The sequence below is a fragment of the Magallana gigas genome, chromosome 3 (assembly GCF_963853765.1).
Source record: "Magallana gigas chromosome 3, xbMagGiga1.1, whole genome shotgun sequence".
NCBI lineage: Eukaryota > Metazoa > Mollusca > Bivalvia > Ostreida > Ostreidae > Magallana > Magallana gigas.
This window is the reverse complement of record NC_088855.1, coordinates 5,342,768-5,366,399: the sequence shown is the minus strand read 5'-3', so window position 1 is coordinate 5,366,399 and position 23,632 is coordinate 5,342,768. Positions and strand designations below refer to the sequence as shown.

General features: G+C 34.6%; 4 protein-coding genes across 7 annotated transcripts; 2 read left to right on the top strand and 2 right to left on the bottom strand.

Annotated features, from left to right (window-relative positions):
* The first annotated feature begins 42 nt into the window (after positions 1-42).
* On the top strand, positions 43-6,381 carry LOC105321119 (uncharacterized). Of its 4 annotated transcripts, none has more exons than XM_011419324.4 (7): positions 43-198; positions 887-1,073; positions 1,204-1,227; positions 3,876-3,956; positions 4,076-4,265; positions 4,497-4,620; positions 4,790-6,381. In XM_011419324.4, the coding sequence occupies exons 1-7, from the start codon at positions 178-180 to the stop codon at positions 5,015-5,017; spliced, it is 855 nt and encodes a 284-aa protein (XP_011417626.2). In that variant the 5' UTR covers positions 43-177; the 3' UTR covers positions 5,018-6,381. The 4 variants fall into 4 exon arrangements, with proteins under 4 accessions (XP_011417626.2, XP_011417628.2, XP_011417625.2 ...); XM_011419323.4 differs by lacking the exon at positions 43-198 and adding an exon at positions 492-718; XM_011419326.4 differs by lacking the exon at positions 1,204-1,227.
* Positions 6,382-6,589: 208 nt separating this feature from the next.
* LOC105321117 (AFG2-interacting ribosome maturation factor) lies at positions 6,590-8,839 on the bottom strand. The gene is made up of 4 exons (XM_011419322.4): positions 8,362-8,839; positions 8,079-8,252; positions 7,394-7,509; positions 6,590-7,105 (listed from the first exon to the last, which is right to left on the bottom strand). The coding sequence occupies exons 1-4, from the start codon at positions 8,667-8,669 to the stop codon at positions 7,056-7,058; spliced, it is 648 nt and encodes a 215-aa protein (XP_011417624.3). The 5' UTR covers positions 8,670-8,839; the 3' UTR covers positions 6,590-7,055.
* A 69-nt stretch (positions 8,840-8,908) lies between these two features.
* On the bottom strand, positions 8,909-13,391 carry LOC105321116 (tetratricopeptide repeat protein 5). Its single transcript, XM_011419321.4, has 10 exons — positions 13,233-13,391; positions 12,295-12,427; positions 11,581-11,792; positions 11,179-11,326; positions 10,926-11,017; positions 10,675-10,728; positions 10,374-10,520; positions 9,880-10,094; positions 9,508-9,652; positions 8,909-9,222 (listed from the first exon to the last, which is right to left on the bottom strand). The coding sequence occupies exons 1-10, from the start codon at positions 13,254-13,256 to the stop codon at positions 9,103-9,105; spliced, it is 1,290 nt and encodes a 429-aa protein (XP_011417623.3). The 5' UTR covers positions 13,257-13,391; the 3' UTR covers positions 8,909-9,102.
* A 105-nt stretch (positions 13,392-13,496) lies between these two features.
* On the top strand, positions 13,497-23,470 carry LOC105321115 (centrosomal protein of 72 kDa). Its single transcript, XM_011419320.4, has 15 exons — positions 13,497-13,646; positions 15,958-16,085; positions 16,246-16,283; positions 16,471-16,625; positions 16,994-17,155; positions 17,267-17,392; positions 17,602-17,645; positions 17,913-18,028; positions 18,215-18,303; positions 18,489-18,628; positions 18,926-19,121; positions 20,019-20,224; positions 20,440-20,560; positions 20,895-21,009; positions 22,553-23,470. The coding sequence occupies exons 1-15, from the start codon at positions 13,583-13,585 to the stop codon at positions 22,797-22,799; spliced, it is 1,947 nt and encodes a 648-aa protein (XP_011417622.3). The 5' UTR covers positions 13,497-13,582; the 3' UTR covers positions 22,800-23,470.
* The last annotated feature ends 162 nt before the right edge of the window (positions 23,471-23,632 follow it).

Below are 23,632 nucleotides of genomic sequence, written 5' to 3'. Positions count from 1 at the left end.
AGAGAATATGACATTTTAATCTATTTATTTTTGGTGTAAGCGGCGAAGACCGGAAGTGCAGCAGGTGTTATGGTGCTTAACAACCAGGACGCCATCAGGCTGAGATAAAATTATGTGATCCATTTATATAACTTTCCCTTAGCGTGTCTTGTCTGTATATATGTTCTGTAACACACTATGTCTACCCAAGAACACAAGGTAAATTGTATTTATGACCAGCCAACTTCTCTTAAGATTTTATTGATGTATGAGATTATCATTTCATTGACTTCATATGAAATTAGAGTCTTGATTTAAATGCCGCAGGTATTTTACACTGCTTGAAGTTTAGTCATGGTCGAACTGCTTAGAACCAAACAATATTCTTTTTCATACAGTAAACGGCTTTGTTTGTTGATTTAAACTACATCCTCACTGAAACACAGGTCCTTTCCTTTTGTCACAATAAGCTACTTGTTTATCTTAATGTAACCTTCATACCTGAGTTAAAACATAGACTGCTGTGTTAATAAGGCGATGATATTCAAACCTAGCAACCATCAACCATAAAGTTCTTCTAAATGGACCTGTTTTCAGTGAAGGAGGTGTATTCATAATTGATGATAATTACTGAATCTTAGAAAGTTTTGTTTAAAACTACATTTTATTTGGGATATTTATTACTGATGGTGTCATATCATCTTTGGTCAAAATGGCTCTGGTTCCAAGATATCGCTTAGTAAGTTAAGTCATCCAGTAACGTTATAGGAAAATTATATGCGGAATTTTTGTTTTTATTTATACAGATCTTTCAATTTTAGATTCACAGGAAATTTTCTTTCTAATTCCTAAATCCTTTATTAGAATATAAAACTTTTGAAGTTTTAACTAAGATTTTCTTTTTCAGTCTGATGTAGATCCTTTTATGTGTACATGTGGTCCCTGTCGGAAATTCTGGAAAGATAATTTCAACGATGCCTCTGACTTGCTTCGTGAGTCTTCATCAAGCAGGGCTCAGAACACAGCTCCTCTCTCCTGTAAAAACAGCATTGTAAAAGTGGGAGACAGAGTCGAAGTTCATGGCAAATATCCTGGTAAGGGCAGGTCCCATATTTTTTCATGTTTGCTTCAATTATCTTACATATTTGTCTTATAAACAAGTTGTCAAATAAATACCATATTTAGCAATCCTTAAATTTTCAATATACTGATGTGATCTTCCAGTGCATGGATGTCTTGAAACAGCAGGTACTTGTAAATGTGAATTCTCCATTAATACATCACAAGCAAGTGTTGTGTGTCTTCAAAATCTTAATTAATTACTGTTGAGTAAAAAAGTTTTTTATTCCTTTACATGTTTGTTATGACGTCGACTGTACTCAAATAATCTCACAGAAAACATTCACCGATTGACAGCACTTAGACTTTATTGTTACTAGGTTAAGTGACACAAATTAACATTGAATTTGCCAAGTTCAATGGAGTTATAATTCACGAGTTCAAGGTCAAGCACATAAAACACCCGATGCGCTCTTTTTTAGCTGAAAACCTCTGTAAAATCTATGACGAGTCTGATGTCAGTCAGAAAACTTTGGGTAAGCGAGTAGTGTTGGTGTAACTGTACCTGTGTTTAGTGAGTTTGGGGTGCATATATATCATTAGGATAGCACCAACAGTTTCCTCCAGTAGCAGGTTTTGTTGTTGTATTCTGGAAAAGTCATTGAAATACATTAATTACTGTTCAATTAGAATGAGATATTTATCTACAAACAGACTAGAAATCCACACGCATATCACTAATTTGATGTCGAACTTTGTTGAAGATGTAAAACAATTAATATTATTTGTTGCTAAAAATTGATTTTACCATGCTGACTGTCTTTAATATGTAGACAATATTTTGTTTATGATCAATTCAAGCATAAAAAATTATACCTCTTTAATGTTGTGAATTTTATTCAGTTCTTGATTATTTCAAGTCAGTAGTGCATTCATTCTTTAATGTGTTGGTTTGTTACTAGATTTCTTTGGTTTGATAAAGGTTTGATTAATGAAATATTGAACCAGTATCAGATATCTGGTAAATAGCGTGTGGGTAGCAGACTTTTGTTCAAAGCTTTAGAAGTACTAGCAATCACTTTTTATTTTGTTGCACATTGTGCATAATCTGGTATAATTGCATTTGAGATAGTGTAGAGATTAAAATAGCTGTTGGAATAGCTCTGCTCCTATTATAGCTGGTGAACTAAATTTTTGAAGAAGCACATGTTTCAAATTGTTTAATTGTGGGATTTTATTCCAGTCATGTCAAGAAAACTGCATGAAATTTGTCCCATTGCCTGTAAATTCAGGGGCACATGTCTGCTGCATTGCAACTTAAATCAAAGGCTGACACCTGCCTAGAAGGACATATTCAAGAATTTACAAATAAAAGAATGAACTTATTCCCTAGACATCTTGTTTGAATTATGGATTAATATTTGAAAAGGGCTCCAAGGAATCTTAACCCAATTTATGGTTTATGGAACACATTATGTCAGTTACTCTTCAATCTAAATAAAGGCTACTCCAGGTGTAATAGGTGAAAAAGTTACCTTGCAGCCAAATCAATTGCCTGTATTTTAATTTTTATCTAAAAGGGGGATTGTCAGGCATGCCCAAACTTAAATGTCTTATGTACTGAGTAATACCTATTCACTATGCTTTCACATGTGTCTGCATATATTGTACAGAGGTTCTGCTGCAGTCCATAAATTGTTAATGTTTTTTTCATTATCAGATTCAGCCGACCCTGTCTTTGACTAATAGGGTACTAATTACACATAGGAATGAAAAGTGCCCAGGTTTCTCTCTGATATCAATGCTAAACACAGTTATTTAGGGCTTAACCTTTCTTTTATATTTTATCAGGGTTGCATAAATAAGGAAGTTAAAATCAACATTGTGCATAAGCTAGAATATATCCATTTCCTTCCAATCTGATGTATCAAGCTGATTGAATTTGACACAGAGGCCGGATCTTCAATTTTTGATGTAAAAAAAAACCTCCATCAGTTTCCTGTTATTAATGCAGGTATATTAGGGCACCACCCTGCAATCCCCCTGTAACGATCAACCTTCACCATCCATCTATCCATTTGAAATCACTAAGTCAATTAGCTTATTTATTTTCCTAATGGCCCAATCTGGCTTTTACTTCACCACAGAGTACCTTTTGATAAACTTAAGGGCATAACTTTGAACAAGTTTCCAGGTCAAAGGTTAGGATCTGAGCAGACCTGCATAAAACCCCTGTCAGGACCATATTTCTCTCCCCTTACCCAAAATTGGTTCATACTTCAACTATCAAGTGCACTTGGATAAATGACGTACAGTGACTTTCAACCATATTTCTAGGACATAGGTTAAGGTCACATAAAATCTATTTGAAAAATCTTTGTCAGAACCATATTTTCTCCTCTTTTGGCCCTATATATCTGACTGACACATGCTTCACATAAAGAGTGCTTGTTGTGAACACGAACCAAGTTTCCAGGTCAATGGTGAATGTCATAGCACTGATCCTTAAAAAGGTTTTGGACCATATTTTCTCTTTCTTTGGTCAAGTCTAGCTCAGACTTTACAAATGACTTCCCTCAGGTAAGAGAGTGGAGTGCAGTAACCTTGAACCATGCTTTTATGTTAAAGTTCAAGGTCACGCATAGAAATCTGTGCAAAGTCCTTATCTGAACCAAAATTTTACTCCCTTCAGTCATATATGCCCCATACTGCACCTGTAGAGTGCCTGTTGGATATATATAGGATATGTAGAGATCTTGAACTCAATTTTTAAGTCAAGATCAAAGCAAGGTCCTCTTTTAATTTGAACCTGTAACATCTTGCTCTTGATTTGACAGGTACTGTGAAGTTTGTCGGGGTCATTGATGATAACGCTATAGCACCCAACCTGTACGTAGGAGTAAAGCTTGATGACAATGGTAAGTTGACTTGTAACTCAAGGAAATTGAGGGAATTTTAAGAATTGCTATGATATTGAATATAAGCTTTATGTTCAGAGTTCAAATTTTGGTACATTAATATAATACTTTTATTTCAGTAAATTCTGTTCACAATGGTTTGTACAAGGGTAAACGCTACTTCCACTGTACCCCAGGACATGGGGCAATGGTGAAGTACACGGAGGTCAAGCCCTTAAAGACCCCCAGTAAAACTCCCCCGGTCAAAAACAACTACATGTTCCCGAGCTGGGACGAGGTCAAAACGCGCCGGAAACAGAGGAACGAAAAGTTAGTGACAATGAAAATGTTGAACTCTCCTGTAAATTGCAAAAATAAAGTTGTTGCAAATAAAAGTTAGTTTACATTTATAGTTCAAAAGTTGATCAGTTTATTAATAATGAAATTCCAATTCTAATTAATGTAATAATAGAATTCTACTCAGCTGAAACAAAAATTTTATCTAATTCTTTGATGTGATTTCAATTTCTGATAGTAAAAATAAGTCTGATTTTATTACAGGTTAGCTGAAATTTATGCCAAAGCAGGTGTATCCCCCACTCCATCCATGTTTAGTGACAACTCCCATAGATCCAAATCCGAGCCAGTGATAAACATTGGCGACCCTAATGACATTGCCATAAGGGTAGGTATATTGTATAATATAAATGAATCACTTTTTAACCACTTTTCAAGATAGGATTGTTTATTTTGATTTCTGCTTTAATGTGTTTCTTTTTTATATTGCATGTACATGTATTAGAAATAAGGTATGCTAAAAAAAGCAAAATTTGATAAGAACGTTTATCTTCAAGGACCAGGAGCGACGGAGGAAAGCTGAGCTTCAAAAACAGAAGGTACAGGAAGAGGACTTTGAGAAAAACGAACTCCGCAGAATACGTCAACAATTCGGCACCGGACAGGAAGCCGATCGTATGGCACAGACATTACTCAAACTACAACGAGCCTATCAGGAGGGTCTCCAACTGACCAATCGCAGAGGAACTCATTTTGAAATTAACAATGCCGATGATGATTACTGAGAGATTTCAGCTTTAATAATATCAATATTACAACCACTTAATTACACTTCAATATTTTGACATTTTAGGCTGAACAGAAATGTTAATTTTAAAAAAATTATGACCAGTTTTGAAGTTGATAAAGGATTTAAAATCTTTTTTTAATATTTTTTCGTAAAATAATCATTAAAGGATTATGAACTGTGCTATTTTGAACAAAAATTGATCAGACGAGGGAGCTTATCGATAAAAAATTGCAGTTCCGTATCAGTTAGAAAGCATCTGAGGACTTTGATCAGTATTAGTGCTGGCTATAGCTAGTTTCATGCAATAAGCTGCAACCCATTGTTGCTCTTGTATTACTGTTGATTTTATTAATTTATGAAGAGTGCAATTGATTAATTAAAAGTGACTGAACGTTAATCATGCTTTTTGAACCTTGGAAAGAACATTACCAAAGGATTCAGTCATGAATGAATCATTCAGTTGTTGCAGCTGAATTAATAATATATTATTAATAGTAATAATGAATAAAAAATCAGTATCTAGGTAGTGTACAAATCTGTAACAAAATACAGGTATAGATGAATAAGCTGCTAAAAGTTTCTGAGTTTTAAACTAAACCATTTTAACATTAACAAGGTGTGACTGTATGCAAACATTGAGATATTAAAGTGTGAGATCTGAATCTTGCAGGGAAATATAATGGCCAGTTATTTCTCTGTTTTACCTAAATTCTCATTATGTAATTGAAAGAAAACATTTGAATGACATTATGAATTAAAATATGAACCCATACAGAACACTTGATGAAAAATTTGGAGTGATTGAATTTTTTTTACCACATCTATTTAATCTTTTAGGCTTCCCCATTGGTTTTTTTTTTGTTTTTTTTTCAAGCTTTAAAATTTTCTTCTGTGGTGGGCACTTTTGATAAAGCTAGTTGTTTCAATGAATCTTAATTTATTTCTTCTTTCATTTTTTTAAAATGTGCAGTATATAGGTATTTTGAATCTTGTGCATCAAACAACAACACCCGCTGGAGAAAAATAGACAAATGGAAACTCATGTCTTGCAAACTTTCTGTGATACAATTGTTGTTGAAGTAAACATGTTAAAAATGTAAAAGAGTCAAAATATTTTTGATTGCCTTTTAATATATTATAAAATGTAAAACCACAAAAATATGAAATGTACAATTTTTTCAATTAATTATCTGTATATTTATTATATCGGATAACTTTCTAACAAAAATGTCACAATTTATGTTACAATTACAATATACACATGTACCAAATCTCACAATTCATGTTTTGTGTATTGACTATACATTCAATGTATGTTATGACTTTTTGAGATGTTTTTAAGTATTAAAATCTGCGCATATTGAGATTCTTTGCCTTTAATTACTACTTCTGAAATTTTAAAGATACATAAATTTGTAAAACCTTTCTCTAACCAATTACACACAAAGGACCTGTTTATCTCTGGTTTCTGTGGTGCTAAGTGAATGAGTGTTGTTGACTACCCCTGGATGGGACACCAGGCCCCGGGCCATAAAACTTAAACAAGCTCGCTTTTGATCTCTAAGTCTCACTTTTCTACTATATATTCCTTGTGGAAAAGTGAGACTGAGATCAAAAGTGAGCTCATCTAAATTTTATGGCCCCGGGGCCAGGCCCAAGGATCATGAAACGATCCTTACTCCAGTCCATCACAGGTTAACCCCCATCGTAAGGCGGTATCTAATTGTAGCTGGGTGGTCTAAGATAAATATATAAAGTGCCTTGTCTAAAGACACAATACACAACATCATATGACTGTAAGTGGGCTCAAACTAGCAACCTTTGGGTTACTGTTCTAACACCTATGACCACTGAGCCATGTGCTCCACAAAGATATTTGTAAGCTCAGGTATTTTGAATAGTTCTCATACATGTATAAAGTCTGAGTGAACACAGGTATGCAACAGATATCCCTAATATTCAGCTTGGGCCTTAAAGTGAAGGGTATGACCACAGGAATGTACAGTCTTCATATGGCTGGAGATTCTCTGAAATCAGGTCACAATCTTCATATCCAAAAAGAATTCCAAGAAAGATAAATAACCTGAAACCAAACACGTACTCATATATACCTGCATATATCTTAATGCTATAGTGTAAAGCATTGAATATATGTTTAATAGGAATAAATACCAGCATTAACCTTCCAATTCTACCAGTATATAAAGTTCTAGAGTAAAAGTAACAGATAATTATTTTGATACTCATTTAAGGACATTTTACTTCACTGACTTTCACATCATTAAGATACAACACATGCTACTAGAAAATATGTACAAGTAAAAATAAATCGTTACAGAGACCAAAAAGATTTTAGTCACCATAACCTTACCATTCACAGTCTGATGAAGCTCAGTGTCCTCATTCTCCCACTGCTTATACAGAGCAGAATCCTGGTCCTTTACAGCGATGGAAAGCTTATCAAGCAGGTGCTTTCTAACAGAATGTCTCAGGAAGTCAAGGACTTTATGTCCAAGTAGGAATGTATATTTACTTCTATTTTAACCATTAGTCTATTTTTTGTAATAAGTGATTAATTAATTTCTAACATACCTTGACAAGTGTAAATCAGACTGAAAAATTATCCCCTGACAAACAAATAAAACAGTTTCTTTTTAAAGATGAAGAGAATTGATCTCCTTTCTCTCAAGATACATATCTTTGATAATTGATAGCCAAGGGTTTTCGTCCACTCCCCTGCCCATAATGGGGAGTCTTGGCTAGAGAAGATATAATGTTATAAGACTTATACTTGAAGAGAATATGTCTCAGTTTTCAGAATATATGTCAACAAACCCATGATTATAAGCACTTTTAGTCTGGTTCATTACATCCTAACGAGTATCAAATTACTGGGTTATATTTATAGTGTGAATGATATTTGGCAGAATATGGATTTTCAATAAGTTAGCGTGGATTTGTTTTAGCGCATTTTTGAATTACATACATACATTGCTAGTAGTTGCGTTAATGTCTTGGATAAATCTGCAGACTTCTAGACTTCTAAATAAGGATACTGCTTCATCATTAAGCATTCTATGTCTTGTAACCACTCCATCATTTCAACAACAGATGGACATGTTGGGGATCTCTGAGTAATCAGACTCAAGTCCTCACAAACTGTGTTGTACAGTGTCTGACATCTCTCGTTCTGTTTCACAACCTTATCACAAACCTCTTTACAGATGTCACTACAAATATAAAGATATCAAAATTTGCAAAATTACGAAATATTCAGTAAATGATAAATTTTAAATTGATATGCATTTGTACAAATTTCTATAGATTAAATAAACATACACAACAGAAAAAAGATGAGTCATATGGTTGTCGATTTCTTTGTCTATTTTGAACATAAGTTTTTCTTTCACATTTGGGAATTTTTGAGTAATTTCTTGCAATCCCTGAGCTTGCACACAGCAGTGGCGCTGTTCTGACAGGTTCCTCACACTGTTCAACTGACGCTGGGAACCTTGTATTGCTTCATTCCACACTTTTAAATTTGTTTTCACAACTGTAAATGCCTTTTGAAGCTGCTGCAGCAGTTTTGTAGTTCGTGGGTTCTCCCTCCATGTTTCATTAAAATCATACTCCATGATTGCACTCATTAAATGTTTTCATCAATTCATGTTTCTCCACATACAAACACATGTCATTTACAAAGTGAAAGTAGATATGTGGATCTCGATCCCGACCACAAAAATATAAATTTCCTTTGAAATGCTAAATATAAAACTGATCACTTTGATATTTTCGAATAAATTTCACACAACTTTAACAAAAAATGCATAGGAAACACAATCATGATCATGGCATAGATAAGAAAGAGAAAAAACCCAACAAAATGTCATGGAAAAAGTTAATTTTTTATTGCAAATAAATTAATGCAAGGAATTGCCTTGCATTTTAGTACACTTATTAAAATATCAATCTAATGGTAATGACGGATTTTCACAGAAATGCTATAGGCATGATGGTACAGTCCATTTAGAGCTACATGTAGCTGTAAGATGATCAGTTTTTTATGAACGTTGAGATGAATCAGTCACACATGGCATGCACTGCCAGAACTGAAGGAGCTTGTTTGTCAATCCCAAACTTTTTCCCGTTCACAACTAACACAATTGGTGAATTCACTCGAATGCTTCTAAAGTCAAATTCCTGAGGGTAATAGAAAATTAAAAAAAATTAACTGACATAAAAAATATTAACAATTAATTAAAATGATTAAAGCAATTTACAATAATTTTTCACCCTTTAAACTTAATAAATTTTACATGAAAAGCATATCAATTCAAATTCTGGGAAAATGTTTTTGGAAATCAAATGAAATGCAACGTCTGGTAACAATTAATTTTTCTTTATTCAAAAGCAACTGATCTACTACTGCTAAATGTAAGTAAAATACTTCTATCATGAAATGACGTATGTAATACAGTAACTGACCTGGTTTTTATGGTTGACCTTGACATTTTGCAGGTAAGGTTCAGGAATAGCAACACTGTCCCCTATTTTGACCCCGCTCCCCTGAGCAATGTTGTACACAGTCACCGGTAAACATGTCTCATCATCGTCCACCATACAAAACGTACTGAAATGTATAAACAACCTCAATGTCAACATTGCAGGCTGTTCTAATGAACTGCTTCATGAAGCTTGCAATTGAATATTATTTTAAGAGTTAAACTCTTGATGGCAAAAATTTATTCATAAAATTATCAAGTATCTCATATTCTGTTAACCTATCAATTTTATGATATAGAAAAAAGAAAAATGTTAAGAGATCAAATACATTTTTACATGTATATTTTAACTTACAAAGGCACGGGTTCACTGGTTGCTATGGTACAGACAACCTTGCCCAGAATGACCTTATTGTGGTTGACTTCTGCTTTCAGTTCACTGAATTTACACTTGCTTAAATCCACGGATTTTCCTAGTGGGCTGGTATAAGTACCTCCACTGTACGGCCCAAGGTCCGAGGATTTTAATCCCTCAATCATAGTCTGCAACCTTTTGGGTTTTATTTTGCCCTAAAATGAAGACAAAATACATTTATATTAATATAAGGGTTTTACAAGATGTAAACAACAAACATTACACCATGCCAATAAGCACTTAAATTTATGCATGTTCTTACACTTACACTTAACATAATAAACTCATGATTAATTGAATCTCTCTCAACTCCAAGTCTTTAGGAGAAAAAGTATTGCTATTTCAAGGGAGATAACTTCCCTCTTTAAAAAAAAGATTGTAAGTGTAAGATTTGATAGCATGCTCCTATAATTGTATCACTGAGAGGATATTACCTTGGCTTGAGTCAGCTCTTTCACATTAGATAGGAAGGTCAGGAGATGTGCCTCTTGGGTTTGGGGGTCAGGCCAGCTAGGGTCCAGTTGGGACGCCCGGGAAAACCCAGCCAAGGCCTGGGGGTAGTTCTCCTCGTATTTGTAGGCCTGGAATTATGTTAAAGATAAAATCAACTATGATGCTAAGCATGAAACATATGTCTCATCATCTAAATCTGGATATTTGTAATACTGACACTAACACATATATTGTTGCAAAAGGTATTGCACATAAATGTACATGTACATGTAGTAAGCTTACCACAGCTCGGTTAAAATGCAGGTCAGGGTTATCTCTTGCAACTGGGTCTTTTTCCTGCAAAATTAAAAATGTAGAATTAATGGCCTTAAAGATTAGAATTATAATTTCTGCATTATCAATTTATAGCCAGTAAGAAATAACAATAGAAGTAAGAATAGATATCTATTACAATTAGTTTTAACATCATTAGTTCCACGGCATATTTCTATAAAAGTCAAAATCTATAAAAGTCAGAGGATTCAGTCACTCACTGCTTGGGCATAAGCTTTCATGCTTTGATCCAAAGCTTGTGATGCTTGGCCAACAGCAAAGAAAAGAGACATGTAGGCATTTCCTAAAATCACTGCAAAGTCAAAATATTTATTTTATAATTTAAGACTACGAGTAAAATACATGTACATACTAGCATTGAAGAGGAATAATGTAGAGCCCAAATATTAAAGTATGGTACAATGATATATACATGTTTATACATGTATTACTGAGGTTTTAGTAAGTGCATACACCATGAAGTTCCATCTTGAATGTCCATCTGTACTGCTTCTTTGGCTTTTTCCACACTCTCCTCTACCTGCTTAGCTCGTTCGGATGGATTTCCTCCTATCTGCCGTAACACCATTGACAAGTTACGTAAGGATATTTTGTTCTTTGACTGAAAGAAATCAACATGAAATTAACACCCATATACTGCGATACTAGTATTCATATTAAATGAATATGAGAAAATATGTAATCCATTACACCATTTTTATCAATAGTGAATACACAGGTAGCATGAATTTATACAGTGTATATATATTGCAATGAATGGATTTACTCTGCTACACATTACCAGAAAAGGATAAAAAAATTTAGGAATAAATCAAAATCAAAGGTATTTTTCTAAATTTCATATTTGTTCCTTACATGATTCAAGGCTCCAGTGAAGCAATTTTTGGCCAGAGGAACTTTTCCTTTTTTCCAGTAGTTTTCTCCCAACTGGTTCCAGGCCTCCACTAGCTTGGGGTCGAGCTTGACAGCTTTGGACAGAGCTTCCTCGGCCTCAGGGCTGTAGGAGGGGAGGACATTCAGGGTTTTACCTTGTAGCATGAAGAACACTGCCTTGTCATTGATGCTGTCTGAAAAAGAGGAAAGTTTAAAACCGCAATCCATGAAGCACGAAAAAAAACCTGCAAATATTTTTCTGCTTAATAGAAAACTAAAGCTGTCCATGCAGGGATATTGTCCTCTCGCCAAGGCTCGGGGATAGAAAACACACAACTTCACTTTACAGGGATAAGTACTGGTAATTGTGTTTAAAAGAATTCTAGTGGCAAGTAAAGAGATAACATATATGGTAAAATGTCTGAGCAATATTTTGAATTAATTTTTTGCATTGAATGTATCAGAATATAAGGTTAATCAGTCAAAAGCTAGCACAATTTTTTGTGCACAATAAGTTGCAGGATTTTTGGGATGAACTTCAGCTCAACTGCATGTCAACCCGAATTTTCCCATAGAGCTAAAAACCTGCAGCTATGTGCCTACTTTGCACTTACTGTATAATTTCATTTTCCTCTGTTATGTAAAATAACCATCAAAATGACACAAGAATAATTGAACTGAATATGGTAACTATACCTTTATGAGTTTCCAGTGCTTGCAATGTTTCCTTCATAAGTTTACTGACTTCTTCTGTTTTCTGTGCTGCCTTCTCAATTCCATGGTTTTCAACAAAATGGTCTCTAAACTTATACAATTTGTCCACTTCTTTCTGAAATGCAATAGAGTAAACAGTTCTAAAAAAAATCAATATAAAAATAAAGAGGTATCGCTTTCTTAAAAGTTAAAACTAAATCATTACTATTGTATAACAGCATACATGTATCTTAGCTTGCTGACATAATGCAACAGTAAGGAAAGTAAGCTCTAAAACCCAGTTTGCAGGAATAAGAAGGAGCTTGACAGCATGTCAGCATTCCTTCTAGCTCCCATAGTGCTATACCAAAACTGACTGAACTTTCACACATAATTTATGGTTCATGAGGTTTGTAAACTCAGTACTTGAGTATTGCACATACTTTGGTGGAAACCTAGAGAGCTATTATGGTACTTGCCTCCAGTTCTTTGCATTCTGTCGAGTGACAAAACAAAGCAAGAGAAAGTATAACTCTATGACGTCATAGTTAACAAGTACTATATTTCCTGCGATGAATTGTAACGGTGGATCAAGTATCTGGCTCTGCATGTTATGTGTAATGAGTAACGTTACTTGCTATTAAGTATTTCAGAGTAATTAAGCCATGTCCTCTCTGCTAATAAGTTTATGTTTTAACTCTTTGTGCAAGCTAGTGTTGGTTTGTCGATGGGAGGTACTTTACAATGGTGTGCGACATGAAGTTTCCACTGTGCTAACCCTAAACAGTCACATTGTAAAACATAATATAATACATACCCTGTAGATGACCATTATCTATTAATTCAACTTACCATTTCCAAAATTTAACTATAGAAAGTTGACCTAAAAAATCTATATTAAATTTAGTATGTGCTCGTTTACAGATTCGGATGTATATTACCGTAACGATTTCCAAACTCGACATTTTGGTAAGTTGTGTTGATTTTAAACCATGTGCCGTGTTTCTGTCATAACTTGTTTACCATCTTTGGAAGTGTTTCCAGGCATGAACAAGTTTGGAGAATCGAGTTTTATGAAACATCGAACCCGATAAAATAAAATAAAATACAAGCGATTAATCAGTTCTAAATTTTTTATATCTTTATGATCGAAAATATTTATAATCTATATTAACCTACGTTGTTTTCAAATAATGTCATTACCTATTTTGCATAATATCTATTGCTATTTCTTTTTCTTTTCCGGATTCATCCAGTCTTCAGACTGAGCATTACACATTGTTTTGAAAACATGGCGCTTACTTTGTCAGAAGAAGTGATTCGAAACCGGGTAAATCTGCAGCATGATAACTTGGGTAAGAAACTTAACTTCTAGAAGTGTTTGAAATAATCAAAAACAGATGCCGAGATCGCGTGCACAGAAATCATGAATGGCAAAATCTCCATCTCATTTCAATGGACATTTCCTTCAGATATGAGCTTTATCTTATTCAAGTTTTCTAAAATATTTTAAAATGTATGTACCGATTGTTTTTTTTAATTAAACTGAAGACACCGAATCAATTCTCTGAATGAATGACCATGTTGCAATATGTGCAGGAGATCAGTTTAATGGGTTGCCGATTGTTATTAAATTGTGATGTGCACAAGTTTAAACATGTTCGGCGGTGACACCAAAAATTCTTTGACATTTTAAATAACACGTGGTTTGTCATTGATTCTTATCAGATATTGTAAACAACAGGTGCTTGTTGATATAGGTTTGAAATGTCAAACTAAGAGTCAATTAACATTTGAAACATACACTGGAAACATACCTGTTACATTAATAAATCAGGGGCATCCGAAGATATTTATTGACAATGTAAGACCATTTTCATTGGCAGAGTTAGAAGTTAGGGGAATGGACAGCAGTATATCAATAAATAAGTTTTATTTGTTTACTAAGAATGGATATATCTTGCTTGAACCTTTATGGCCAAAGTGGAAAGGTTTGATAGTTGTCCTCAATCCCCCTTTTTTAGTGAGTTGCTCATGGGGCTTCTACGCAACTTTTCAAAAAATAAATTCAATGTTTTAAACTGAACCTCTTGTATTTTATATCTCTTAAGCTAAACTTATGCAATAAGCTAAAGAAAAATTCAAAGAACCAGGGTTCTCACAAATTATCAGTTACTTTGAAGTTAATAAATACCCATAAAAGCAGAAATGTATGGTGTTCCGATGGGGCCACTTCGACCTTCGCACTTGCGCCTTTAGGTTGAGGTGCGAAGTTGCTAAGGCGAAGGAGCGAAGAAGCGATGGCGAAGTGCGATGATGCGAAAGTGCGAAGTTGCGAAGGCGAAGAAGCGATACTACTATCGCACCTTCGCCATCGCAACTGCGCACTCTCGCCTTCGCATCTTAGCACTTTCGCCTTCGCCTTTTTATAATTGTGGAGCTCTCTATCGTTTAAAGACAATTTTAGCTGTATAAAAGGACATCTGAGGGAGACGATGAACTTTTTAGAATTTATTTTTAACAGCCTGCGCAGATCCATAACTTTTTCTAGAGGGGGGGGGGGGATGGATGGATAATTATATTTGTTGGGGGGGGGGGGGGGGATCCGAGACATATTTTGGAGATTTTATTTTCCGGGGGATGGGATCCGGACCCTCTCTCCCCCTATACTGCATGTGTGAAGTTATTAATTTTTAATTTTCTGGGGAGCGGACCCCCTCTCCCCCTCTTGATCCATACATGAGCAAGGAGTGTCGCATAATGAAATTAGAATGTTACTGTGTTTGATCCACGGTAAACAGAGAGCTGGTAAGTGACAGGAGTCTGGAAGTGCATATGTATTCATTATGGTGGACATTACATTTTATATTGAGTATATAATGATTAGGCAAACACATTAAAATATTTATAAACATTCATAGTAAGCACAATGTCCTAGCGCATGTGTACCAAAAATATCATGGATTAATCGGAAAACCTTGCCGAGTACGGTGCCTGCATTAAATTCTATGTAATCGACCGAGACTTTCTGAATGCTATAAAAAAAGGCGAAAGTGCGAAGGTGAGAGCGCGAAGTTGCGAAGGCGAAGGAGCGATTGTAGTATCGCTACTTCGCCTTCGCACTTTCGCCATCGCATCTTCGCGCTTCGCCGTTGCACTTTCGCCTACGCAACTCGCACTCTCGCATCTTCGACCGAAAGTGCGAAGGTCGAAGTGGCCCCATCGGAACACCATAGAAATGTACCGGTACTCTCCAATTTGCTCTTGTGTAAAATATATATTGTACACTCTTTGTTCTCCATTGACTACAGGTAGCCGTTATATATTGCCAGTCCAATAAACACATCATCTGTTTACCATTATTTTCATTTTTGATAAAAAAAAAATTAATTTTTGTTTTGTTTTGGCAAATAAATGCTCCTGTAAATTCTACTAGAACTAAAGAATAACAACGCAATTTTTAAGGGTTTTTTTTAAACTAAACAACTACAGGTCTGTTTTATTTGACTTGCCCTCAATCTGATTTGTTTAGTTTTCAAATTATCAACATGATCAAAAAGACTTTGAATTACATGTTTGTTTTTAGTCATTATTACTTTTGTAATTCTCTCTTTATCTGTTTAGGTCATACATTTATGAGTCAAAATTTATGATTTATTATTTCAGAGGATGTTAAAGCCTTATCGCTGCCAGGGACTTATCATGAAAAAGTTGTTTGTCTGGGAAATTCTCTGCGGAAGTTTTCCAGATTAAAGGCCCTAGATCTTTCAAGAAATTCCCTTGCCAGCCTTCAGGTTAAAAAAATTCTGTGTTTTGTTTTCTGATGGATGATTTCAATGTCTTTCAATTGATATAGCAAGTTTTGATAATCTGTTGACATTGGGTTAGTAAATAGTACATGCACCAATGGTTGATTGTTTTTTTAGCAATTACACTTATTGATATTTTTTGCAGGGATTGGAACATTTAAAACTGTTGGAAAAGTTAAACTTGTATCCTTTACCAAATTAAGCGAAATCATTAAAAAGTTATAGTACATCTATTTATGTAAAGTAATTGCGAATAACTTTATTTTACTTCTACATGTACACATTTTAAAATTCTGTAGATTCTCCTATTGATTAAGAATTTAATGCCCACAAGAAAGATATGTACTTATGACCCTTAACTTGTGACAAGATATTACAACAATATAGAGACAATGGAGGAACTAAAGAGGCTCAGATACAATACAAATCTGAAGGATCTGGATCTCCGGCTGAATCCAGTTACCCGGACTGAGCCAGATTACAGACTCTATATGATTCATATGCTACCAAATCTTCAGAAACTGGGTATGCTATCTCATCATTAAAGTCACAATATTTTTTTTAATTTTTTTTAATAACATGATAAGTGAGGATTTGTGTGCCTGAATGATCAGGGTGGCTCTTTATTCCAAGAAAAATATTTTGAGTGACCCCTTGTTGAGAGTGTCCAATTTTTTGCAGGTTGCATTTCAGACTGTAATCTATCAATAACTATATTATTAAATGGAGACACTCAAAATGTGAAATTGGCTTCATTTAGGGAAAATGTTTACCGTACTTGTTTTACTACATGTACCATAGTATGTAAGGCAAAGAGAAAACTATTTTTCTTGTAAAAGCCTATTTTGTCTATCTCCAATAATCTAATCCTCTTGATGTTTTCATTGGATCAGATGACCGAGGGGTGAGGGACCGGGAGAGACAGGCTGCCCTGGTTCACTTCAGCTCCAGTCAGGCCACAGAGATGACCCACCACCCCCCACAACAGGAGCCTGCCCAGAGAGCACCAAACCCAAGGGCGGAAATGGTCAGGGGGGTTGGAAAAGGAGTTGTGGGTATGACTGCTTCTGAACATCTAGAGTGGTACAATGTAATGAGTTTGATATAATGTTCTTATGTATACCATAGATGGTAATTTTTTTTATAGCAGTTTAAACTTTTTTCAGCCTTAGATGATGATGATGTGGCTGTTCTCGACCTCATTGCAAGGTCAGGTGGTGACCTTAGTCGACCTCGTCCTATAACTGGGTCATCTGCCAGAGAAGACCAGATGCAGGAGTATTCATTGGATGGTTAGTATTTTTAGCTTTATTCTTTTTCATATGTTTATTTCAATTCATATGCTTTGAAGATTTATTTCAAAAGCTTGTTATTGCATGAATAATGCATGCTCAAAGCAATTGCTATCAATTCATTGACTTCTTAATAAAGTTTCTCAAATTACCAATACATGGTACACTGATTGAAATTTTTATTAATATTATCCTTGTTTGAATCACAGTGTTAAAAAGTTTGGATACAGAACAAACAGACAGTCCATGGGAGGTAAGTTCTCTATCTTGGGAGATTCTTGATTTTTCTGAATTTCAAGTCAATTGATATATGATTATAAAAGTAATGCTGATAGTTTTTTCTCAGATCTTTAAAATTTAAATAATACAATGCACATGTACAATGTAATATCCAAACTGAACAGACTTCATACCCTCCCTTAAACTGGTATGAAAGGGGCAGAAGTCTGAATGATAACAGAATTTAATGTAAGCCTTGAGATCAAAACCCTATTAGATCAGATAAACATTGTTTTCGTAGAGGCCTCTCACCCCACCAGCCCCTGTAGAGGTGGATGAGAGATTAAAGACTTATGCGGAGAAATATCCCAACATTCCTGTGGTGAATGTGACCTCTTATGATGACCCACAATCTAGGTAAGACAAGGCAATATCTAATGATTTGATAGTTTGTTGTACCATATTTAAATTACATTTAGTTACTGCAATCCTGATGTTGAATCTATCTGTGCTTTATCAGAGAAACCCACATGTGTCACCCACATTCTCAAATGGTTTATATTTTATATAGATGAAGGGAATATTGAATTTTTATGGTTTCAGACATGATGTCAACCTGCAGTATGAGGATGAGGCAGAAGCTTACAACAAGTTCAAAAGTCACGGCTACTTCACCCCCCACCCCAATGCAGGTCAGTGCTAGAGGCAATCATTTGTCAGTGTATTTGTATTCCCAGTGAGCTGTTTCAAATCATGACACTCTTTCATTTAAACTCATGATACTGAATAAAGTAGCAGGATTGTATTTATTGATAGAAACATTTTTTATTGTTAATTCAATTGCTACAACCAAACTTCATATTTATGAATTTTTCAGAGGTTCATGCAGATCAAAACAGAAATCAAAGGGAGTTCACTCAGGACCCGCCCAGGGTTCCCACCCAGAGAAGAAGATCTTTGGGAGAGGAGGAAGATGCACATAAGCGATCAAACAGCGCCCCCTCCAGGAAAGTAGAGGTAGGAAGCAAGCGTTTGACACAGTTTCTGTTTGGAGCAAGAAATTCTGTGAAATCAAGTGTATTTACTGTTTTTTGTAATTGATATGGCTAAATTGTAATTATCAGCTATGGAAGCATTTGTTGGACAAAATGATTTCTGAAATCAAATACTTAATCAAAAGACTTCTGTTTATTACTCAACCTCTTTTATCCACTGATTAAAAAATTGTCCATATTCTGAATTTTCAACTGTTAATTAAGTAAAACACTATTTAAACAACTCTGACAAGCTAAGATAATTGACTTTCATTTTTAGGATGACTTTGGAATTCATAGAGTGAATGGAACAGACCATCAAAGATCCCCTGATGAATCAAAAACTATAAATGGAAGCACGCGAGGAATGGCACCAGAAACCCCTGAGAATAGAGCCTTCCTCTTCAAAATTCTAGATCTAGTTGACCGCTACTGGAATGGATCTAAATCCCTCCACAAGCATGCCAAGTTCAAAGGTTAAATTGCAAAATCAATTAATTCAAACCTGTTTGTTCCAAACAATTTTCATGCTTTTTAAATCCCCAAAACTATTGTATTTTTGTTTACTGTTTGTTTCACAATCCTGAATTCTTTTTTTATAAAACATTTACGTGTAGATCTTTGATAGTCAATATATTTGAATAGCATATTAATTAGTGAATGCAAAGTAGCACATTTTTATTGGAATCAATATTAGAATTAGCTATACTTTTATACATTTGAAGTGAAACAATCTCGATGCATCTGTAAGGATTAGTGTTAGCTGGTACTCAGTTAACCACCCAATGATAGGAATATCAGATAGTAAAACTGGTATCTAGTTACTTGGATAAAATTACATGTTACATGATAAAATTACAGAAAATATTTATAGATGGCATTCTATGCATACAAACACATTTACTTGTTGCGTGGTTCACAAATCGATTTGTTTTGATTAGTTTGCAGAGTTTACATAATTGATAGCTTTGATTACCAAGGGGTATACAAGTACTAAAGACGTGTTATAAATACAGGGTACCTCGTTTAGACCTTTACAAGTGAGAGGAACATTATTTAGCAAGACACTGCTGCAGAAACAAAACCGTGGAAATATTTTAATAGAGCAGGGGACGTAAAATTCTATGTAGATTACTAGATTTTGTGCGTGTTTGAATTTTTAATTTTAAATTAAGTTCATAAAAGTACATTAATATTTTATTTCTACTGATAAGTAAAGGAGATAGGATAAATAATAGATATGAAAACTATATCGAAAAACCATTCGAGTAACCAAGTACTCGAACGGAAAGTAAGCGAGTAACTGGTTACTAAAAAAACAATTTGACAACACTAGTAATAATAAATTAAATCAACCTTGAATACCCCTACAGCGCTGGCCTATGGTGTGATAGAAAACTTCCTGAAGTCTGAGGATGAGGTGGAAGAGAGGGAAAAGCTTAAAGGTCATTTAAAAACTCTCCAGGATGAGAATTATCGACTACGGAAGTATGAGGAGGCAGCCAAAGCTAACCTGGCTGACAGTTCTGTCAATGAGACACAGTTGAAAAACTCCCTTACAAAGGCCTACAGAGATGTGGTAAGTGGGGCCTTAGTGGACCAAGCTGTGGCATCTTTCAATTTAAGCTGTACAGAGTAGAGATTTGATTTTTTTGCTTGGCTCACATTTTCTTACCTTTCCTCTGAAAAAAAAAAATCTAAAATTGATTGACATGTACCTATAGTGTACCGGTACATACACTTAAATTTTGAGGTTGCTTCATTAGTATTTCACTGAATGTTTTTCTTTGGCAGGATCAACTGAAAGAAAAATTGCAGAAATATCAAAGTGAAAACAGAAAGCTATCATTTCAACTGAAAGAAACTGAAGAATCAAAACACACAACAGTCTCCAGCCTCAATCCAGCCCAGCTAGGTACAGACCTTATAGATCACTAGAATATGAAGCTTTTTATTGTGTGTACCGGTGTATGCATGCATATGTTCTATAAGGATGTGTGTAATTTCAGTGGTCTGCATAATTAATGCAACTTTTAAGTTAGTTCAGTTCAGAATTTTGGTACATTTTATTTACATGTGTTTATGCACTCCTCTTGATGATCCACGAGTAATTCTACAGGTAGCAGAAAGTTTCAAGATCTCAGTTTGCATACATTGTATAAATCCTTCAAATTTAATATATCTTATTATATATGTACACTGTTTTTCAATATCTGGGGTCATGTAAGCTGCATTGATGTACTTTACAGATGATATCCAGCAACAGAATGAGATTCTGAAGTCTGAGGTGGAGATGTTACAGATCCGACTGAAGCAGTTTGGGCAGGTTCAGGAGCTGGCCAGCATGCTACAACAGAGTCACAAGTCAGTCCAATTAAGGAATGAATATAATTTCTACCTATGTTATACGATATAACATAACTTGGGGCAGTTTACGCTTTATAAGCTGTTCCAAGTTATGTTATACCGTATAACGGGTATTTTCTGCGGCTTGAAATTTTTGCGGTTTAACCCCTAAAAAGTATCAAATTATATTCTGCGTTTTCAATTTCTGCGGTTACATTAGACCACAACAAAAAAAATACATATGTTTACCGGATTTGCCTTAGGGAACGTAAACTAGAGAACCAAACTTACACTATTGTAGCGTTTTTATTTCAATTTCAATTATTTTATTTCAAAGTCTAATTGTCTTTTTCTGTTTGTAAGCTCGCGTTTATATGAATCTCTAAAATATCTTGTCGTGGACTCTTTTAATTCTGGATAATCGGCTTTGAATTTTCTCAAAGCTGCGGCAGGTCCCTGTTCAGCGGCGTAGTTCCCGATTATGGCTCGGTCCCAGGGTGAATAGGTCAAATATGAACCACGTTTTTTGCTCGAATTTGGCATTGTAGATTTATCCATAACTTCAGACACCCTTGTGTTACACTCTTGGATCGATCTAGGGGATAAACTTGCCGATAACATTAGGATTTGGAAGAATACTTCCGCGCTTTACATATCTTACAATCGACATTCTTACCGTGTTCACGGTGAATGAGAACTAACTCTCAAATGTTTTACAAGTCTTCTAAACACTGCTTGTGAACTTTTCTCAGATCATTTTGATTTCATACTCGACTAAACACACAGTCCTTATATCTGTTTAGCTATATTTGATATCACACAGGTAGCATGAGATAATAAGGTGTGAAATACGACGCAGAGCCCCCTAATAACGGACTGATCACGTTTGAAAATTATAGCTTGAATTTAAATAGTGTCAAAATTAGTTATTAGTTAGAGGGTTAAAGGAATATTTTGCGTTTTGAATTTTTGCGGATTTTTCTTATCCGCAAAATACCGCAGAAAATAAACAACCGCAGAAAATACCCGTTATACGGTACTCGTTTAACATAGGTTGAAATTAAATTTATTCCTAATAATTTAATTTTCTACTATTTAAATTAGATAATAAATCCCATTAATTAGTTAAAATATGTTAATTTGTACAAAATTTAAACGTAACGTCAAGCGGATTAATACGTCTCACACGCACGTCGTATTGTGACGTAGGCAAGTTATGTTATACGAAATATATGAATTTGTTTAGCCAATCAAATGAAGCGTTACAATCAGAATTAAATTATTTCAATCTGTATTTTGAAATGAATGATATAAAAGCTCAAACCTATTATATCTCTTGTTGGCATGGATATCGGGGCAAGGGTGTCACAATTCAATGTCACTCAGCTCATGTTTACTGATATTATAGAAGCTCATAGATCAAATAAACAAAAGCGTAAAAAGATATTCTAACCAGTCAGTTCATATCACAAAAATTTAAACAAGATTCACTTCTTTGATGAGTTCTTTATGATGACTGTTATTTTGGTCAGTGCCTCATTGATCTTGGAACTTTTTGTAGGTCACTAGTAAACACAAACGATCATCTCTTAAAAGACTTGGAAGACAGCAAGCGTAGACATCAAAATGAAATTCAGCAAATGAACTGGAGCTATGAACAGCTCAAAAAATCCATGAACCTCTCCCGAGATAACACAAATATGACTCGAGAGGGGTATTCCCGAGGCCCACAGCGACAAGAGTTTGATGCCGGTGGTTCAGAAAAGTTATCTGGGTCTGCTTTATTCTACAGAGACATGGACTCATAGCCCCAGACTGGGTGACTTAAAACATCAGCTTGAACTTTACACAAGTCATGATTTTATGTGCACCATCATAAGGTGATATTGATTAACTGTAAAGATCTGAATCCTGCATCAGCATGCGATATTTAACATATTTTGACTTGAAGGAAGTCAATTACAGATTTGTATTCTTTAAACCTTCCAGCAGGTCCATCTTGCCAGTCTGGTTTGTTTTTTTTGTAGATGAAATGCATTTATAAATTCCAGTATATAATACAATCATTGCTTAGTTGATATACATGTATAGGTGGTAATTATGAAATATAGTGGCATTTTTGTGTATTGTGAGGGGATGGTGTTTATTTAGTGTTCGAGTGACGTTAACTGTGCAATGGTTTTTTTAATCCCTCTACATACATATGTACCTGTAGTTGAAATACATGTACCTGTATGTGTATAGTACATAATTAGGTAGTGAATGTCAGCTGATATTATTGTTCTGTCTGTATGTTACTCATTATGGTGAGCTCTGCTGTGGATGTTAAAATCAGCAATCTTGTTCATACCTTGCACTTTTATATGAATATTGGTGCATCAGGCTAGGATCTGTTCAATTTACACAAATTCCGTCCATAAGTTTTTATATTAATCTCTACGATACTTGCATTTTATATAAAATAAAAATGAAAAACTTGTGTCTGGTATTTCTTTTTATTTCTCATTCCATTTGTGTTAAAGTTTTTGACTTGAATTACCTGGTAATTCTAGATGTTTTTAAAATGACACGTCCTGTAATACCTATGTATTAATTTTGTATTAAAAATGTTTACACTATAAATAATGTAAAACGTTCTTAC

Excerpts from the sequence above, each read along its gene's own strand:
- LOC105321119 (XM_011419323.4), top strand. The coding sequence starts at position 692 with ATGGCTCTGGTTCCAAGATATCGCTTA. Across the intron at positions 4,266-4,496 it reads CGGAAACAGAGGAACGAAAA|GTTAGCTGAAATTTATGCCA; the intron begins GTTAGTGACAAT and ends ATTTTATTACAG. Across the intron at positions 4,621-4,789 it reads CTAATGACATTGCCATAAGG|GACCAGGAGCGACGGAGGAA; the intron begins GTAGGTATATTG and ends TTTATCTTCAAG.
- LOC105321117 (XM_011419322.4), bottom strand. The coding sequence starts at position 8,669 with ATGAGTGCAATCATGGAGTATGATTTTAATGAAACATGGAGGGAGAAC. Across the intron at positions 7,510-8,078 it reads GAATGCTTAATGATGAAGCA|ACATTCTGTTAGAAAGCACC; the intron begins GTATCCTTATTT and ends TGACTTCCTGAG. Across the intron at positions 7,106-7,393 it reads GCTTCATCAGACTGTGAATG|GTTATTTATCTTTCTTGGAA; the intron begins GTAAGGTTATGG and ends GTTTGGTTTCAG.
- LOC105321116 (XM_011419321.4), bottom strand. The coding sequence starts at position 13,256 with ATGTCGAGTTTGGAAATCGTTACG. Across the intron at positions 11,018-11,178 it reads TCAAGATGGAACTTCATGGT|TGATTTTAGGAAATGCCTAC; the intron begins GTATGCACTTAC and ends TTGACTTTGCAG. Across the intron at positions 10,729-10,925 it reads TGAAAGCTTATGCCCAAGCA|GAAAAAGACCCAGTTGCAAG; the intron begins GTGAGTGACTGA and ends TTAATTTTGCAG.
- LOC105321115 (XM_011419320.4), top strand. The coding sequence starts at position 13,583 with ATGGCGCTTACTTTGTCAGAAGAAGTGATTCGAAACCGGGTAAATCTG. Across the intron at positions 13,647-15,957 it reads TCTGCAGCATGATAACTTGG|AGGATGTTAAAGCCTTATCG; the intron begins GTAAGAAACTTA and ends TTATTATTTCAG. Across the intron at positions 18,029-18,214 it reads TATGATGACCCACAATCTAG|ACATGATGTCAACCTGCAGT; the intron begins GTAAGACAAGGC and ends TTATGGTTTCAG.